Here is a 20,497-nt window from a genome sequence, read left to right on the forward strand (position 1 = left end):
TTCAAATAATGTAGAGTAAATTGCTTGAAAATGCCACCAGAGTGAGTCAAATATGTGGCAGTGATTATGGGTTTTTAATCCACAGAAGTGTGTGTGTGTGTGTGTGTGTGTGTGTGTAGCATCAAGTATAGCCACAAGGCAGTAACCTTAGTCACTCACTTGTTGACGGTGGTCAGATGGCATGTGTCAGAGGAGTGCGTGTTGGCTCAGATATGGAGGCCAGCAAGAAGTCATCCCGTGTTTTGTGGCTCACCTTATCGAACCCAGAGAAGTAAGTCAGCCTCAATGAAAGGGAGCCTTTATTCAAACTCCGTGAATTAAAAAAAAAAAAAAAAAAAAAAAAAAACTCCGTGAATTTTAGAGTAAATTTTCCTGAGACCAAAAGGAATCTGACAACATGAATTTGTTTGGGTTTTAGATATTTAAACAAACGCAGAAGTAATTGACACATATTTATACGCTGACACATTATACAGAAACTGGCCACGGAACAAAAGCACTCTCATCGTATAGAAAGTCTTGGTGTAAGCCTTAGGAGAGTGTCGAGAGCAATGTTAAAAATACATCCAGTTAAAAAGAAAAAAAAAAATTCTAGTGAGGGACTAGGTTAAAAATATAAGACAATTAGTGCATTGGTGGAGTTCAGGGCCGTAGTAGTCCTTGTTCACTTGATTTTAAACCCCGAGTTTCAACACCTTTTACAGACTCAGAATCTTTAAAAGACTTGAGAAGGCTTCAATCCCCTTCTCTTTTCAGCAGTGCCTTTTGAGGCCCATGGAAACTTATTTTTGGAGACTCCCAAATTCTCCCTAAACTTGGACAAGTCTGATTTGACAGGTTTCTGATGGGTCTGTTCACTGGCAGGTTGGGCCTGTTTTGCCATTACTCCGGGCGTAGGTCTGTGGACCAGGATGTGTGGGTGTGTGTGGTTCCGTGTGTTTGTGGGAAGTCAGCACACACAGAGAATGCTAATAATTTTTCCATTTCCAAGGTCTGGGGCACTGTGGTCCCCCCTTGATAGCCCCACAGCTCTGTAGGGTTTGAAGCCACGAACCCTTGTATCTGGCAGGAACTGGATCTGCTTTACTAACCCCCTGTGCTCCCAGCCCCTGGGACAGGTGGCGCTTCATAAATATTTAACTACCTATTGATGGCATGGATGAATTAAATTCACACTCTAGATATTTAAGATTATGCAGTAGAACATTTCACGTGGCCAGTGTCCGCATTCATTTTGGAAAACGTCCTCTGGCTATTAAAAATTCATTGCCGTCTCTAGTTTTTGAAAAAGACCAAATTAAAAACAAAAACAAAAAACAAAAAAACAGACCGAATGACACCGAATACCATCAGTTTAAATGTGAAGCGTAAATGCATTCAGGTTTTCTAAAATAACCAGACAGCAGTCATTTAGAAATACACTTTTTTTTTTCTGTGCGTAGTTTTTAACTTTGATTTGTAATCCTACCTCTCCCGTCTGTTTTTTCAGAAAACCAAGAAAAGACGGAAGATCAGTATGAAGAAAATTCACACCTCAACTCAGTCCCTCATTGGATTAATAGCAATTCACTAGGTCAGTCCAATCAGTTCTGCCCTGAAGACCTTGCTTTTAGCTTTTCCTATTAAATTTGGGTTCCTAACCGCCTCCCCCAAATAAATAAAATAAAAATAAATTTGGACTCCCTAGCAGGAGGTCTGAAGGCACGATCTAGGCCTGTGCTGTCCCGTGGGGTGGCCACATGTGGCTGCTGAGCTGCTGGAAACGCGGCTGGTCCACACCTAGACGTGGGATAAGAATACAATGGCTCCGAAAGGCTCAGTGGAATGAAGAATGTAAAATGCCTCCTTAATAGTTTTTAAGAGATTGATTACATGTAAAATGATCATTGGTGACACTGAGTCAGGTTAAATATTAAAATATTATAATTAATTTTCACCTGTTTCTCTCTACCTTGTTCCTATGGCTATTAGGAAATTTAACATGGCCTACGTGGCTGGCATTGTCTTTGCACTGGCCAGTGCTCTCTAAGGCAGTTCCCGGAGCACGGGGCGGAGCGAAGTGAGCATCTGATGGCTGTGGTCAGAGCTCGAAGGATAGATAAGAGGTGCCAGGCACAGGAAGCATGTAGAAAGCAATTCTAAATTTGCTCTGATCTTTGGAGCTTAAAGAAGTGGCATGGAATTCGGGCCTTCTGGTCACTGACACTGATGAGTGTAGGCTCTGGGTGGCCCCCCTCGCCAGCAGAGGGAGGGGATGTTCCCCTACAAGTCACATACTGGGTGGCAGATCACTCAGGCTCTCCGAGCCTCACTTCCCCTGGAAGTGAAAGAGCCTCTGCCATCCTGAGAGTCACATAAAGCATTTGATGCACTAGAGCCGGAGAAATGTTAACCTCAAGGAGGGTCACGTCTTGGTCCAGAGGCAGCAGGCGCGTTGGGGAAGGGCTTGTGGGCTGACAGCATGAATGGCCACCTGCCAAAGCCTCCTTTCCACCGCGGTCTTGGGGAGGGTTAGACCCTACAGAACCGGTTGCATTTGATTCGGCTCAAGGGCATGGAGGGTCTCCGGTGACCCTGTCACTCCACCTAATAGCTCTGCCTTCCGACTGTCCCATCCCAGGCTTTGGCGTGGAACAAGCAACGTATGGGGTGCAGACGCAGAATTACCCTAAAGGCGGCCTCCTGGACGTGTGCGCACCCTCGGCGGCACCCGGCACGCTCGGCTCTGAGCAGGAGTTCCAGATGCTCTCCAAGTCCCGGCTCAGCACCGTCAGCGTCAACTACTGCCCGGTCGGCCAGGACTTCGCGAGCGGCAACTTGAACGTGCTCGCTGGCGGTTCTGGTAAGTGCAATCCCCGTGTGCCGAGGGCTCCGCAGTGTCACCACCGCGGGTGACAGGCTTGCTCAGCACGCATCGACTCCCTCCGGGTCGCAGGCTCCGGGCCCGACTGTACGGAGCCTGCTCGCGGCTGGATCCCTCCACCCAGTGGGATATTTGGGGAGACCATGCAGAAACAGGACATTCCTGCAGTCAGAAGCATCCCCCCCACCCCCCAACCAAGAGGCAACCACTGGCTTGATTTTTGTCATTATAGGTTAGTTTTTCCTGTCCTGGAGCTTGATAGAAATGGAACCATAGCATTATGCTTTCTTTCATGTTTGTCGTTTGCTCACTATGCCTGAGACCCGCCACGCCGTTGGATGGGGCAGGCGGGCTTTCTTTTTTCATTGCTGTATAATATTCCATTCTGTGAGGTGCACTTGCTGCCGCTGGTGGAGGACGTGGTTGTATAGGGCGTATAGGGGACAAGTGCTCTTGAGAAGTCCGGGGCTCTGCACCAGCAGGCTGTCGGTGGGGTGGGGTGGGGGTGGCTGGCGTGAACCCCAGACTGGCCCACGGGCCCTCACCATTCGGGAGCACTGGACAGTCCACCGTCCCCAAGGGCTCAAGCCTTGGTGCCCGGTTGTCTTTGCCAGGGAAGCCCCGGGACCGCGACTCCCCTGAGAACGGCGCGGACAGCTTCGAGAGCTCGGACTCCCTACTGCAGTCCTGGAACAGCCAGTCGTCGCTGCTGGACGTGCAGCGAGTGCCGTCCTTCGAGAGCTTCGAGGATGACTGCAGCCAATCCCTGTGCCTCAATAAGCCGACCATGTCCTTCAAGGACTACATCCAGGAGAGGAGCGACCCGGTGGAGCAGGGCAAACCGGTTATACCTGCGGCAGTGCTGGCTGGCTTCACAGGTGAGTGTGTCACCTGGGCTGTCCCCGCCTCCTCCCCTGGGCCCCCGCCGTGTTCCGCCGGGGTGTTTCTGGATGGCGCACATTGCATCTGCATCGCACATTTCATGCGTGGCTGTCGTCCCAGATCAGGCAGGCTGTGTCCCTGAATTTTGTAGAGGCCAAGCTCTCAGGAGCTGTCGTGTGCACGGCTCAGCAGCGTGGATGACGTCCATGGGCCACTCCGTCACCTGGGCTGTGCTCGGCCAGCCTGCAGAGGAGGGGGCGGCGGCCATGCAGGGGACATGGGCCTCTGGAGGCTTTGGCTCTGACTCACCCACTCCAGGAATCCCGAAGAATGTAAACTGGCCCAGGGAGGGACGTTATTGTTATTGAGCCAGCCTCAAATAACACAGGGACTGTTTACCTTTGCTTTTGCTGCTAAAATCCATCTTATTTTTAAGATTTGGGCGAGAGCTATTTTCGGCAAGGGACAAATATTAAGGCTGCTTTTAGAACCAAATATTTCCAGTACTTTAGCAAAAATACCAAGATTTTTTTTTTTAAATTGCTTCATGGGTCCTTAAATGTGTTTTTTTTTTTTTTTCATATTTTGACCATATGGAGCGACTAGATTTAAAAAAGTGCCTACTTAAAATAGTAGGTTAAACTAAGAATACAGAAGCATCCATTTTTTTCCTTTTCTGTCATTCCAAACATGCACGGGAGTGAGCTTGATAAGAAAATAAACAGCTGTAGCGTTGAGGTCTTTCTCTTTTCTTTTTTTTTTTTTATTTATTCAATGAATGCATTTATTTATTTTGAGAGAGAGAGAGAAGTGTGCAGGCATACACCAGTGGGAGGTGGGGAGCAAAGGTGCAGAAGGAGAGAGGGAATCCTAAGCAGAATTCCTCTCTGGGCGGGGATCTCAACACAGGGCTCGATCTCACAACCCTGAGATCATGACCTGAGCCAAAATCCGGAGTCCGGCGCTCAGCCGACTGAGCCACCCAGGTGCCCCTTGGTGTTTTTCACTTTAATATTAGTTACCACTTGTTGACTCTCAGCTTTATGTGGTTAATGAGGCATATATATGGTTGGTTGTCCTTGGGACGTGTCCAGCGCAGGTGGGGGTATTAACCTGTTTTACAGATGGGACAGTTGGCTCAGGGTAGATCGTGCTCCATGGTCACACCAGTAACCCAGTTACCTCTGGTCCCGGAACTCCCGTCCTTGGTGCTTTAGAGCCTTCTTGCTGGTGGCCGTTGGGTCTTGAGGAAGAGCTGTTTGATGAGTGTGTGGTCTGGGGCAAGGCACCTTGCCTCTGAGCTGTGCCTCATCTTTAAAATAGTTACAGCAATGCTCTCGTCACAAGTTGGTGGTTCTAAATATTAATCCACAAAGAGTATATGAGAAGCAAAGCATACCTCACAGAGCCGGTGAGGCCATGGAGACAACCCCAAATGTCCAAGCAGCTGTTGAGTAAACTGAGTCTTGGATTAAGCAATTTACCCACCGTCACTGGGCAGGAAGGCTGTAGCCTAGGATTCCAGGGACATGCCTCATTCTGTGGTGAAATGCCCCTTTAGCCTGTCCCGCTGGGTGGTTCTAGAAATGAACCCTGAAACTTATGACATAAGGAACAATTAAAAAGCATGAGGATTTTTTTTTTTTTTTAAGATTTTATTTTTGGGCAGCTCTGGTGGCTCAGTGGTTTAGCACCTGCCTTCAGCCCAGGGCGTGATCCTGGAGACCCAGGATCGAGTCCCATGTCGGGCTCCCTGCGTGGAGCCTGCCTCTCCCTCTGCCTGTGTCTTTGCCTCTCTCTCTCGCTCTCTGTGTCTCTAATAAATAAAAAATAAAGTCTTTAAAAAAAAAAAGATTTTATTTTTAAGTCATCTTGACACCCAGCGTGGGGCTCAAACTCATAAGCCTGACATTGAGAGTCACATGCTCTACAGACCCAGCCAGCCACACAGGTGCCCCCAAGATGAGGAATCTTGATGTCCAGAGTTGGAATTTTCTTCCAGAAAGACCCAACTCAGCAACTGAGGGCGTAGTGCTCCCCTTTCCAGGAGTGGGAGGCGGGGAGGAAGACCCCACATTGGGAGTCTAGCCTCATGCCATTCAAGCATTCAGCGCTGCCACCACACTTGGAGTTGTGCCTTCACTTGGCACCCTGCCCAGAGTTGGGCCTCACGTTCCTCAGTGAGCCTATTTCATCAGAAGGACTAAAGCCTTGCTGTACTTTATATTTTTTATTTTTTTAAAGATTTTATTTATTTATGATAGAGAGAGAGAGAGAGGCAGAGACACAGGCAGAGGGAAAAGCAGGTTTCCTGCCAGGAGCCCGATGTGGGACCCAATCCCGGGACCCCAGGATCATGCTCTGGGCCAAAGGCGGCGCTAAACCGCTGAGCCACCCAGGGATCCCCATTGCCATACTTTAAAGCGAAAAAAAAAAAAAAAAAAAAAAAACATGTAACAGGGAAGCCTGGGTGGCTCAGCAGTTGAGCACCTGCCTTGGGCTCAGGTCGTGATCCTGGGGTCCTGGGATCGAGTCCCACATCGGGCTCCCTGCATGGAGCCTGCTTCTCCCTCTGCCTGTGTCTCTACCTCTGTGTGTGTGACTCTCATGAATAAGTAAACAAAATATTTTATAAAAAAAAAACAAAACAAAACTGTATAACACATCCCCCCTCCTCCCCCCAGGAAGCGGACCTATTCAGCTGTGGCAGTTTCTCCTGGAATTACTCTCGGACAAATCCTGCCAGCCGTTCATCAGCTGGACCGGGGACGGATGGGAGTTCAAGCTCGCCGACCCCGATGAGGTACGGCCAGAGCCTGGGAAGTCAGTCTCGGTGCTTTAAAACCTGATTTCATCACTTTGGGCTCATAAAGTCAATTCTCTGGGCACAAGGCAGGGTTCACCGCTACAGCTGGGTCTAGTGTTCTGTGGGTGAACACACGGGCACCGGGCGGGCATCTGTGAGTTGCTCTCTCGTCTGATAAAAAGGCACAAATGGTAAACTGAGGGTGTCTCCTGACCGTCCGAATATACCATGGGAAATTTGCTTTTTCCCACTGTGGGGATGAGCCTCCAGCAGCCCTTGCTGGTCCTCTGGCTGGTGCAGCTCTGCCCAGCTCAGCTCAGGCCTTTGGAAGCCCTGGAGGAGAAAGCAGAGGGCAGACCCTCCAGGACGGCATTCGAGAAGCCTGTGGTCCCTGGCAGCAGCAGAGGGCAAGCTGTCGCCTCCCCGACTCCCTGGGGAAGCAGAAGCATTGAGGAATGCAGAGTGTCACATGGCTCCGAACCCCACCCAGCAGCTGTTGACTGTGCTGACTGGAGCCAGAAGCCGGGAGGTGGGGGGACACAGCATTTCCCTTGTGTCAGGCCCGGCCGATGGTGAACCTTGGCTCTTGGTGCACCAGCCGGCGCCGTGGGTGGGGGCCCCTCACTCTCCCAACCGGAATCCACCTCTGTCCTCAGAGAAACAGCCGAGGGACTCGGTGCCCTGCACGTGGGCTAAAACAGGCTGCACCCCTAGGTGCCGTGGTCTGGGGGTGCTCAGGTTCTCTCGGGGCAGCAGGCGTGAGAAGCCCCATCGGGAGCAAGTCGTTCCCTTTCTCTTAATCGCACATTTGGACGCTTTCCACCCGTGTCCGTCCAGGTGGCCCGCCGGTGGGGAAAGAGGAAAAACAAGCCCAAGATGAACTACGAGAAGCTGAGCCGCGGCTTGCGCTATTACTACGACAAGAACATCATCCACAAGACGTCGGGGAAGCGCTACGTGTACCGCTTCGTGTGCGACCTCCAGAACTTGCTGGGGTTCACCCCCGAGGAACTGCATGCCATCCTGGGCGTCCAGCCGGACACGGAGGACTGAGGCCCCCCCTGTGCTGCGCCGGCAGCCCCCCGACCCACCGACTGCTCCAAGGACCCTGAAAGGCGGGATCGCACGCGTCCAGGAAAGTCCCCACGAAGCAGTGGCCTTATTTCCTCGGAAACCGCGCTTTTTCACCCAAAGCAGCATGGTTTCCCACTTCTAAAGCCTGCTGACGGGAACACACTATTTATGATGCTCTTAGAATGGCCGAGAAGGAAGCGCTGGGAAGCCGTCCTGGCTCCGAGCAGGCCGCGCGGCAGGAACCTTCAGGCCGTTGGATATTCTCCAAAGGAGCGAGCGAGCATGCCTCGGGCACACGTTTTTTTTGTTGTTGTTGTTGTTGTTTGTTGCCTTTTTTTTTTGCCTTTGGCAGCCAGGAATCACAAAGGCAGAAGTGGTCTCTTTGGTTCAGCCAGGCGGAGGGCGCAGGGAGACAGTCGTGCCATTTCAGAAGTTAGTTTGTATATATGACTGTAACCCTAATAATTGTTGTCAGAATCCTCTCAGAGTCCTATTTAACGAGAACTGTATATTGTAATTTAAAATAATTCTGCAAATGTATTTGAAATGAGAACGCAGACGTCCGGTGTTCACTGCGGTTTCCAAGAGCACCAGCAGCGTTTTGCAAACAGTCTGCCAGGCCAGACGAAGAAGTTGTAAAGTCTGTATTATTTACATTTGATATGCCTACAGGTATACGTCTAACAGGGTCAGTCCCTGTTTCTGTTTTGTTTTGCCCAGATTATTATCTGGCAAGGACTTTGTACATTTGGGAATTTTTATAAAAACACTTAATGTTATTATCTGGAGGCGCATCTCGCCTCTGCTTTCTCCTTAATTGTAATGTAAAAGCTATAAAGCAGTATTTTTCTTGACAAATGGCATATGTATTCCATTTCCGTGCATGCCTTTAAATCCGTTTCTACACAAAACTTATTTTATTTTTTAGTTCGACTGTGTTTCCCCAACAACTAACCTCCCCGACCAGCCATTTCCTTCCCGGGTTCCACCTCCGCGCCCCAAATTATTCTGTATGATTAAAATAAGAATGCTATTTTTGGAAATAATGTGGCTCCTTTTCAGAGAGCAGGAGGGATTTATGTAGCAGCTACTTTTACTGCAGAAGTAATTCACTGGAAAAAAATGTAATTTGTAAGAAAGCTTTATTTTTATCTGCGTCCCATGTGAAGTTAAACATATTGTACTGGGAGCTGAAGCCTAGGGCAGGTGGGGGGCGGGAGGGTGATCTTCACGGAGAGGTCGTGAGCAAAACCCGACTTGTCCTGTCCTTGCTCACCTGGCGAATCGTGGGCTGTCCGGACACGATGCTACTCCTGTATGCGCAGTACCCACAGCTCCGTGTTCTTGTTTTCGTGGATGCAGAATGCCCAGAGGCAGAGAGAGGACAAGCAAGATGGGAAAGAGAATCCACTGGAGGATTTGATGTGAGAAAAACGTTTTGCTCACGATGGAGAATTTTCATGGTGGTTTCGAAGGAGCCCCCTGGGTGGGCGTGCATTCGGGATGCTTGGAAATGATCAAGTCATCCTGGTTTCAGAGCCAGACGGGCTTCACCTGCAATGTGGGAGGGCACTCGGAGCAGGGGCTGGTGTCCCTAGAGGAGAGGCCATCTGTGTAATAAGGCTGAGAAGCTGGGTGGCGGGGCCTGCTGAGAAGAGCAACCCCGGAGCTGGGGGACCAGTCGCTCAGTACCTACACGAGACCATTTCCAGGGTCTAAGCACAGGATGTTTTTCTCAAGCAGGACATGTTTATCACTCAGACATCTGTTTATAACATCAACAGACATGTGACTGGGAACATCTTGCTGCCAAAGGGAATCTTAGCCATTGGCTCATTTTATATGGGGTTGAACCACATGAAATTGCCAATATTTGACTTTTTTTATCTACAAAGTTGGCAGTTTCATGTGGTTCAACCTAATAGTTACAGAAACTAAAGCCCATTATAAACCTTTGGTGTGGTAATGAACAGACTTCAGTATAAAGATTTTGTAATCTGGCCTTTTCTTTCTCAAATAATAAAGTATTTTGTTTATATAAATGCTTCCTTGTAAGAATCCTCATTCATCCCACCCCAACAGGGAGGAGGGGAGGTGGAGTGAGGATAGTGAACCCTGATCCACTGTCCATTTAGCCAATTTTACACACAGGTCACCTAGTAAATCATGACCAAGCTACAACCAACTATAGCTCTTTCTTAAGGACCCCAAAAAGTGTTCCCTTAAATCAAAAAATTCTTTAAGAAGGGAATAGAATTTAAAAAAAAAAGGGGGGGGGGATTAGAATAGAAAGATACAGGCACCTTGTCTTTGTTGGGGGATTGGCAGAGATAACAGAAGAGTTTGTAGGATGCTTATGTGAGGAACCCCGTTAGCATTCGAACTTCAAGGACTTTCTTCAGGATGCCTGACATGGCTGAGCTGACTTACCAAGAGGTGAGAGTGATGGTCCTCGGAGATGGGTTCTCAAACACACTTCAGAGTCCATCAGGATGCCAGCAAACAGGTGGGTTATATCAGAGGTGTGCTGGAGTCCCTCCCCACAGGCGGGTGAGAACAGGTCCCTTCCCAACTTTGTATCAGTGACATATTGGTACCTTGAATGTGATGGTGTAATAAGAGTATTTATATTTAATCCATGAAAATCAGCAGGCCCTATATAAATCAGGCTTCCCTCAAGCCCCCTCAGGAGCTGGTTCTTAAACATTTACTAGAATACCACTGGTCATCAGTGTTCACCATATGAGAAATTAGAACACATTTTAGGGCTCAGTGGTTGAGCATCTGCCTTTGGCTCAGGTCATGATCCTGGGGTGCTGGGATCAGTCCCAGATCAGGCTCCCCATGCAGAGCCTGCTTCTCCCTCTGCCTATGTCTCTGCCTTTGTGTCTCTCATGGTTAAATAAATAAAATAAAACACATTTTAAAATACAATTCCTTTTTAAAATAACATTAACACTTTTATGAAAAATAACTTTTCCCAAAACAGTGAGTATGTCATTGTTTGACACGTTTTCAAATTTATTTGATGTCTGGTTTAAAAGAAAGGATCTAGGTTCTTCTATTTTCTTGTGTATTTTTTCTCGTGATATATTTTGAAGGAAATTAGGCCTCACACAGCTATGTAATTGGAACAGAGGAGTATTTGGGAGATGTTTGGGATAATTGTGGATATTGTTTCATTCTATATCAAACCTGGCAAATGGAAGTTTTTTAAAGGTTCATTGCAGTTGGAATATGAAATCATATCAATAAAATTTCCTATGATTATAATAAATTTTATTGGTCTGTCTTGCACTTTGAATGGATCTTTTACCCATGTGTGACTTTGTAATATCACGCATTAGTCATTTAGAAAATATTGCTTCAAAATGTTGACCCACTTCAACATCCAATATCAAGTGATCACATTGTTACATTTATCACCAATTTCACCAGAAAAGTACTGGGAATCTATCAAGCTCACAGCGGCCAGTATAAATTTTCAAAAATTCAGATTTTCATTTGAAAGCTCAAATGTTATCATTGGCAACAAAGAGTCTAAGTTGTTTTCTTTGAAGTGACAGACTCATTTCATTTACTTTTGAGGACATACCTGTCAGATACCCAAGGCTGAATAAACATGACTTGTCTGTTATTCTTACAGATAAAAATGGTGTCCATGATAAAGTGGTTAGTTTAGCTTGCAACTCACATAAATACACAACTGCATTTCCTGGGACAACCAAGCTGCCTTTGTGTGCAGCAATTCTTCATGTGTACCATCTATTACCTAGAAGTTAAAAAGATGTGTATTCACTTAAAATTATTTTTCACTACTTTATCAAGGATGTTCTTAAATGGAACGGATTTGTTTGTTTATTTTCCTAGGAGTACATGGTAATGAAGAAGGCAATGATGGCTGGGACAGTTTAATGCTAAGGTCCCACAATTTTATCCATCTTTACTTTTGCAAGGGTGACTTTGAGGATCCCCTTAAAGGTGTCAGAGCCCCCACAGGTGTCTATGCACCTTACTTTGAGAACTGTTCTGGAAAGCCAAGCGACTCAGCCAGAACTCAGAGTAGAACAAGGGGCAGGGAGGTGACCAGAAGTCGAGTGAGGATGATTTTCCTTTCTCCTCTTCGATCCATTGTCCATCCTTCTAATCTTACCCTTTCATAGCCAATTAAAATGAGCAATTTAATTTAAAGCAAAAAAAGAACTGTCTAAAGTTCTCCATAATAAGGAAAAAGTTCACTTGCAAAAGGTGAAATGAGTAGTCTACAATCCCTCCTACCATCCTTCACTGTCTTTGTCCTTTTTCATGTGTTGCTCCAATTCTAAATCTTTTTTTAACGTAATATATTTCACCATGTTTTAAACGTTCATTTTTCTTTTTCTTTTTCTTTTTTTTTTATAAACGTTCATTTTTCTTAACAGTCAAAACAGATCATGAAGAGATGAGGTGCATGTGGCCTACCTCCCAGCTTGTACACATGGTGGTGAAGAAGCAAACTTAAATTGCCTTTAGGCCACACCATACCCTGGCTCTTCTCTATACAAGGGCCCCAGAGGGCTTCCCTCAGATCTGCAAATGGTGGACACTCGTGAGTGGGAATGATTTAGAGCCTGAAGGGGCTGCTCTGTTGGGTGTGTGAGTTGTAGGATATGGGAACCAAAGCAGATGGACAGGGAACAGAGGGGACATAGAGGTAGTAACCTGTTTCATTACCTCTTTGGAAAAAAATCAAGCTAGTTGGCAGTAGGGTTTATTGTGCTTTGGCTTGACCATGGGTTATCATTCTCACTCATGCAGCAGTGCATGACCTTGGGCATGTGACTTCATCACTCTGTGCCTCAGTTTCCCCTCCATAAGGTGGAGTCACTGGGTGGCAGTGGATGGATGGATCTTTCATTTGTTTAAGACAGCAAGAAGTCAGTGACCTGGAAGGCTTATTTTTAAGTCATGAGCAAAGCATTCCAGCAGCAGTCTCTTAGAAAATAGGGCTCCTGGCAGTCATGTCTCTGTTTTCATAAGGAGAAACCCAGGCACAGAATTCAGTGATGAACCTGGCACTTAGCTCAATCAGGACTCAGACTTAGATCTTCTGTTTCCCAATGTTGTCCTCTTGCCATGATAACCATGCCATGTTTTGGGTAAGTCATTATAAATCCTACCCAGGGGCTCCCCCCAAGCTTCTAGTTCCTCCTTCTGTTCTGTTTTAAACAGCCCTCAATTTGAGTTTTAAAATTATCCATGAGCCTCCTACCCAAAGGACACATAGTTCTCATACACGTGGCAGCTGGAGGCAGCTAGTTTAGTTTGAGCAGATGCTCAAATCCCATAATCTGGGCCAGATGTTAATCTGTCTTTTCTGTAAGAGCAACACAGAAGGGTGAGGCCCAAAGCAGTGAAGGGGGTAATCCCTTATTGTGTAAGTCTTTTGAAACTCCTGGGCAGGGTTTGAACATGTGATTCTACTTGAAATCTGACATTAAGGGAAATACCATTTTTGGTCATAGCTGATGATGACACCTTCACAACTGGAATTGACATAGCCTTTGTCCCATGTGCTATGAGTAACTGCCCCCTTCTTGCCTCCTAAAGTCATGTTCAGATGGCAAGATAGCCCAGGATTGCTAAATCTGACCCCCACCAGCAGTTTCCGTGTCTATGGCCTCATACTATCCAAGTCGATAGCCAGGACTCAACACATACATGTGTATTTGTGAGGCATGGGACCAGAAATTCTGATTCATGAGAGCCCATGGCCTGTGTTGGCTGGAGGATGACATGTCCTAGGGATATTGAGGACGACAAATAGTACAAAGAACATGAGGTCTCATGCAAAGAGTATTATGCATTGGCTATGTTCCATTTCCATGTAAAGCCCATGAGAAACACCTTCATCATTTGCTAGTAAACTCCACCAAATTGGCTACCAAAGAGGTTATTTTTCATCACAGTGCAAACATGTAATTAATAATTGTGAAATACAGTAGCATTGGCAAATCTTGCTTTCATTCATCATCTCCTTGGGACCCTGGGAAGTCGGTTTCATTATGCTCATTTTGCAGATGTGGGAACTGAGGCTTGGCGAGATTAGAGCCCTATATTGAAACCAGAAGTACTTCTGGTCTCAGCAGTGACCCCTGATCCATCATGCCTGCGGACTCTGGTTTGAGGGTGGTGGAGGCCTCCAGGGGTTGGAACCCAGAGCAGGTGTCCCAGCTTAGGGGTCAGACAGACACTCAACACTGCCACGCTGGCTTGCTGCATCTGTCCCAGGTCATTGTCAGCAGTACCATAGGTGCTGTTCACCTTCCCACCCCAAGGAGAAAGTCAATCCATCATCTTAAAGACACAACACTCTGTTCATAGTTTTCAGACCCTGAGCAATCGGACTAGTATTTTCAATCAAATTTGTATGAGCCTGGGCTTCTGCTTTCCCAAGCTATGTATGGACCCCATAGCATATTCCCAAGGGAGGCACCAAGTTTGGTTACCTTTCATTCATTTATTTTTGCATTCACCCTCCACTCAGCCATTCATTCACAAGCAGCTCTTAAATGTCAACCACTAGGAATGTACAGATTACTGAAAGCCAGACACTGTCTGCTTTCTGGGAGCCACTTTAGTGAAGGAGCCTGGGTATAAAGAAGGTAAGAGCATGTAAGTTCCATCTAGCACAAAGGCCTGGTTCCCATTGTTTCACCTGCATCTGTGGCTGGGGTCTATTCAATAACTGGCATAACAGTGGTAGCATTGCAATAAGATGTGCAACAAGAGGTAGTATTGCAACAAGAGGTGACAGGAATCAGCCTTACTAGGCACTGAGATAGGTGTTGGGGGTCCACATGTTCACTGATATGTCTCTGTAGTCAGCCCCACAGTTGGGAATAAGACGATCCTCAGAACACAGGTGCACACACACACTCATACTTTATGTGCATCGTGGCACAAAAACACATGTCCACTCACACATGATCACTGCACACATTCTGTCTCACACTTGCACACACATTCACTCGTGTGCACTGTGCACACATACATGCACACTCACACTTAAACATGGACACACTGCACCCTTTGCTTGTCTCATCCTGACCATCTCTGCCCCTCTTTCTGTTGGTCACCTCATTTCTTCTCTTCTGTATTGGCTTCCTGGGGTAGCTGTCATACAATACACAGGCTGGGAGGCTTAAGTGACATAAATCTATTCTCTCACGCTTCCAGAGGCCAGGAGTCCTGAAGCAATGTGTTGGCAAGATTGGTCCCTTCTGAGGACTCTGAGGAAGAATCTGCTCCAGGCCTCTCTCCCCGGCTAATAGATGGATTAGGGCCCATCCAAGTGACTTCTGTTTAACTTGATTACCTTTGTAAAGACTCTATAAATAAAGTCACATTCTGAGTTATGGGACAGGAGTTAGGACTTCAATATTCGAGGTCTGGAGGAACAGAGTTCAACCCATAACATCTTCCGACACTAAAGACGTTAAAATCAGCAGAAGTGAACCCTAAGGGGGAAGCAGGTTCTGGCTATGGACTTGGGTCAGTTGTAAATGTGCACTGTCAAGTGCACTACTACAGATTTTTAAAAGAAGCATGATTCTAAGAAGATGAAACAGAAACCTATAAATTTCTCAACTAAAACCACAGAATGCACAAAAGGAATTAAAGGGGGGAATAAAAGAAACAGAACAAGAGCAACAAGGGAAAACAGAAATGTGATAGGTATTAATCCACATATACCAATAATTACTTTAAATGTCAATGGTCTAAATATATGACTTAAAAGACAGAGACTATCTGAATGGATTAAAAAAATAACCAACTAACTGTACAATGTCTACAAGAAGTTCACTTTCACTATAAAGACACAGATTAAGAGTAGGGGATGGAGAACGATGGACCACACTAACACTAATTTTAAAAAACTGGGATCACTGTATTAATGTCACACAAGCCAACTACAGGACAAGGAAAATGTCCAGGACCTCCGGGAGAGGGAGGAAGGAATAAGTAGGAGGAGCACCAGGGATTTTCAGGGCAGTGAAACTATTCTGTATGACACTGTAGTAGTGCATACATGACTGTGTTCATTTGTCAACCACCATAGAATGTACAGCACTAAGAGTGAACCCTAATGTGAATTGTGGACTATAGTTGATAATAATATACCAACCTTGGTTCATTACTAGTGCTAAATATACCCCACTAAGGCCTATTGTCAGCAGGAGGGGGTTCTCCATGGGGGAGCCAGAGGGTGTGTGTGTGAGCTCTCCATCCATTCCATTCAAAGTTTTCTTCACTCCTAAAACTACTTTTAAAAAATAAAGGCTAATTAAAAATCAAAAGGAGGGGATCCCTGGGTGGCGCAGCGGTTTAGCGCCTGCCTTTGGCCCAGGGTGCCGTCCTGGAGACCCGGGATCGAATCCCACATCGGGCTCCCGGTGCATGGAGCCTGCTTCTCCCTCTGCCTGTGTCTCTGCCTCTCTCTCTCTCTCTCTCTCTCTCTCTGTGTGTGACTATCATAAATAAATAAAAAAAAAAATTTACAAAAAAAAAAAAATTAAAAAAAAAAATATTTAAAAAAAAAAAAAATCAAAAGGAAGCAACTCTCACTTCAGACCATGGGCACCTCCTCCCAGAGCAACAAGTCTGGTGGAGGGAGCATCTGTCTGTCCATCTGCAGGGCCCCTGCAGCCTAAGCCCGGAGCCACTTGAGACTCCAGACCCACCTTTCTGACAGCTCTCTTTTTCTTCTCAGAAAAGGGGCTGGGGAGAGGCCTCTCGTGGCAGAGTCCCAGGGGATGGACAAGGGGACTCTTAGCCTGGCTCTGCCACAGAGATACTAGGAAGCCACCCGTGGTTTAAGGTGATAAAAGGAGGCAAATTGATCCCAAATACAAACTATTCCATCCGCAGGGGCCTACTTCTGAAGATGCCTCCTTGGAATGGGTACTTTCCCCTGGACATGAGGGGAGGCACAGGTTGGAGATGGAGGCCCCATGAGGGAAACAGACCAGGTCACTGTATCACCCTGTAGCAGAGTCACCTCCTTGCAGGAACACCTGCAGTGAACAAGGACAGACTAACCCCACAGAGGCAATGAAATTCTAGACCCTGCTGGTTCCAGTGGATTTCTCCTGAGTTGTTAGCAGTGGAATCCTGGAGTCTTAGTTAATACCTCTGGGGACACCCCAGGTCTCAACCCTGCCAGTGACCAGCCTGCCCACAGGGACCACAAGAGAGAGGGAGGGAGCCTCAGAGGAGGGAGATCCCTGAGACCTTGACAGACAGGACCAGGAGTCCCAGCAGCAGAAGGAACATGAGATCGAGGATTGGCCAGGCCAGGGCAAGAGACCCTAACTCTCTGCCCTGACTTCTCTTGTGCCCAGAAAGAAACAGGGCCTGGCCCTGCCTTGACCCCCTAGGTTCCCTGGAGGACCTCGGGGGATGTGGGTGCCTCAGCTCCAGGCTGGGATCCACCCTCCCACCTCCCCCAATGCTTGTGTGACTGAGATCACGTTCTCCTTCAGAGCAGTTAGGGAGAACTGTTTTCAAGACCCTGCTGGGCTCCCCTCCCCCAACCAACTGACATGCCCTGGTTGCCTGGAACTTGTTTACTTTAGAGATGGAACTCTCCACAGGGTTCTGAGTGGGCAGTTGTGGCCCACAGGACGCTGGCACTCGGAGCCAGAGCTATGGAGCTCTACACAGCCTTGGAGGGCCCGGCTTCGGCCACCGGATCCACTTTCCAGCTGGTCCTGGAGTGCCTGTGGCAAGCGCTGCTGGTGATTACTGGCAGCTGGGGACACAGCCCATGTGGCCCTGTGTTTCCCTGGGCCATGCTGCTGTGTACCGTGGGGCTGGTTTTCCTCGTGAAGAGACGACTCACTCCCCGAAGAGGGAAGGCCCTGGGCACAAGCTGCTCTGCCCCCCATGGAGTCTGTGGAGCCCCCAGTGAGAAGAGAGCGGCCACCACACAGACAGATGACGCCCACAGGCCTCCCAGGGGGGAGGTCAGCCCGCCCAGGTTACAAATCCTGTGCTTGTTGGCATTTAATAGAAACCTGGACACGCTGTTACTTTGGAACACTCTCAACTTTGTGAAGATGGCACAGAAGAGACGTCTTCAACGTCCCCGAGTTCCTGGGGACAAACCCATCCTAAGATCCTCAGAGGAGGCTGGGGACCAACTGCCGAGCGAAGCCCAGAAGGACGTGAGGGAGAACGTTCACTTTCCAGAAAGTCCAGATCTGCTCCACAGTGAAATTTCGAGATGCAGGCAGAGAGGACAGGACAAGGAGCGAGAAGAAAGGCTGGAGCAGGGGGAGGCAGGCATGAAGCCGGTCCCGAGAGGTCCAGCCAGCCGGTCCCCACCCAGTGTAGACTCGGGCCTGCAGGCCGTCCCCTCGCCCCACCTCCCTGCGAAACTAGGGGGGGCCGAGAACAGGAGGGTCCAGCCAAAGAGAGAAGCAGGACGTGGTGATCACCTCAGTCCAGCGGGCAGCCGTTGACCTGAAGGCTGGCCCTGACGGTGGCGGCCTCAGTGTGTCCCCTCGACGACCCGAAGGGGAGCCTGGGGACACAGCCACACAGCCCCGGGCAGAAAGGCCAGAGATCCCAGAGCTCGTCCGACAAATACACAGTCTCCAAACCCAGGAGGCCTCTTTGCAGGCACAAAATTCCCAGCTTGAGAGTCAGATTCAGCAGCTGAAGCTCACCCTTCAGAAGCAGGAGGACGAACAGGACCAACACACCCGGCAACTTCACCGCCAATTGTTTCAAGAGGAAGCTCAGTGCCTGGCGGTAGAGAAGCGCCTGGCCGGCCTGTATAGAGACCTCAACTGCACCTACCAGGTTCGCAACCTCCACAAGAAGATCGCCCAGGACCTGGCTCAGGAGCTGGAGAGAACCACGGCCCACTATCACCAGGAGGTCCTCTTCCATCAGGACAGGGCCGCCAAAGGCTGGGAGGCAGCTGCGTCCAGCGAGAGAAAGTTCCAGCAGCTGAAGCAAGAGAATGCCCGCGAGAGGCAGAGGCTGGCCGTGTTGGAGAGGACCTGCCGGCCTTTCCCGACTGGCCCCCCTGCTCCTCCCGCAGCCCCCGGAGGCTGGCAAGTGTGCGGGGGGGCCCCGGGGTGGTCAGGCCCCCAGGAAGGAGGAAGGTCGCACTGGGAGGGCACAGGGATCCCGGGCCCCTGCGGGTGGGACGGGGCTCGGGGCAGCTGGGTCCTGAACAGCCACCCCCCCGGCACAGCCCCGGCCTGGAGTTCTGCGCACCAGGCCTGATGCCCTCTCTCCAGCGAGGCTGCTCTTGCTCAGCTCGGGCCACAGTCACGCTGAGCACGACAGCATTATGACCTTCCTGCTGTGCTGTGGCCGCAGAGCTTGGTTACTAGTCTCCTAAGTATGTAGGTTCCCCATCGGATGCTTTAGAGTTCTATACTATAGGTGTGATATTTTGATTTTAATTAATCCACTATGACTTACCACATCCCTTAAGGTTGACGAGGAGAGAGATGTTCAAAACAAGACCACTTCTGGGCGCTAGGACGGGGTCAGGTACAGAAGTAACTCAATATTTATGTGAATCAAATGTGGTTGGTTTAAAAAAGAAAAGAGAAAAAAAAAAACAACATCCCACTGAAACTACGTATAATTGTTAATGTAGTCCTAAATTTGTATTTTAGTCCTAAATTCAAATTTTAGTCCTAGATTCAAATTCTAGTCCTAAATTCATATTTTAGTCTTAAATCTATATTTTAGTCCTAAACTCATATTGCAGCCCTATTCATATTTTAGTACTAAATTCAAATGTAGACCAAAATTCATACTTTAGTCTTAAATTCAAATTTTAGTCAATCATGTCTTAGTTCTAAATTACTATTATAGTCCTAAATTCATATTTTAGTCTTCAATCACATTTTATTCCTAAATTCTTATTATTTAGTTATAAATCATAGGATTAGTTCAGTCCTATTTATATAGATAAAAAACTTAAGAGCTTGCAATAATTTCTTGTTCTGTAATTTCTTGTTCTGTAATTTCATAAACTTTATTGTTTAGCTTAAGATAGTTTGTTGTAAAAAAAAAAAAAAGATACCGTTTGTTGTTTCACATTGGTGAATTGGATGCAGTCCCAATTGCTAAGCTTTCTCCTCGTGGCAAACACACACTCCCCTGCCCCTGGGTGTGCACGTACACACCCTCTGATGCAGAATCTAGACACCCTCATCTGCTCTGTGAGTCCCGAAAATGTAAAACCAGAGTGGAAAATTGTAAACTTTGCTTATTGATAAATAAATAACAGGAAAGAAAAACCGTGTGTGTTTACTGTGTTAATAGAGGACAGACTCCCGGATCTTATTCCCAGGGAGCAGAGGCCCTCGTGTCCCAGCACAGACCCCAAGCAGGAGCTCTCCCCCCACAAGGGGCAGAGGAGACAGAGGCCAGGGGACAGTCCCAAGCTGTGGCAGGGAGGAGGCCAGGACCCGGGAGGGGGCCCCCGGCCTCCAGGAGCAGGGGTGCTGGTCCCAGCCCTGGGCCTGCAGGGAGGACAGGGAGGTGGCCCCGCTGAGCCCCGTGGGGGGCTGTCCCAGGAACGGGGAGATGTGCCCCTCTGTCATCCAGTCCCCCTGGGACGGCGGGAGCAGGGCAGCCACCCTGGGGCCAGGGAGAGCAGCAGGGGAGTCAGCCTCGGGCACAAAGCAGGCACACAGGGGTCCAGAGCGATTTGGAGAAGGACCAGCGCCCGGGACTCCGTGGATCCAACATGTGCGTGTGTGTCACTGTCTCATCTGCTCCCACATATGCAGTGAGCATCCAGCTTCTCCAATGGCTTTGGCACTGGTGGAGTAGGTGGGGTGCGTGTGGGATGGAAG

General features: G+C 48.2%; 1 protein-coding gene across 3 annotated transcripts in view; it reads left to right on the forward strand.

Moving 5' to 3' along the window:
- ETS2 (ETS proto-oncogene 2, transcription factor) overlaps positions 1-9,667 on the forward strand; it is a 20,845-nt gene extending 11,178 nt beyond the window's left edge. For all 3 annotated transcript variants that reach the window (XM_049104739.1, XM_025449700.3, XM_049104738.1), the window contains exons 6-10: positions 1,490-1,573; positions 2,621-2,842; positions 3,478-3,741; positions 6,430-6,548; positions 7,389-9,667. In XM_049104739.1, coding sequence (XP_048960696.1) covers positions 1,490-1,573; positions 2,621-2,842; positions 3,478-3,741; positions 6,430-6,548; positions 7,389-7,604 — 905 coding nt within the window. In that variant the 3' untranslated portion in view covers positions 7,605-9,667. The remainder of the gene's footprint in view (positions 1-1,489; positions 1,574-2,620; positions 2,843-3,477; positions 3,742-6,429; positions 6,549-7,388) is intronic.
- The last annotated feature ends 10,830 nt before the right edge of the window (positions 9,668-20,497 follow it).

This window comes from Canis lupus, chromosome 31 (assembly GCF_003254725.2).
Source record: "Canis lupus dingo isolate Sandy chromosome 31, ASM325472v2, whole genome shotgun sequence".
NCBI classification, from domain to species: Eukaryota; Metazoa; Chordata; class Mammalia; order Carnivora; family Canidae; genus Canis; species Canis lupus.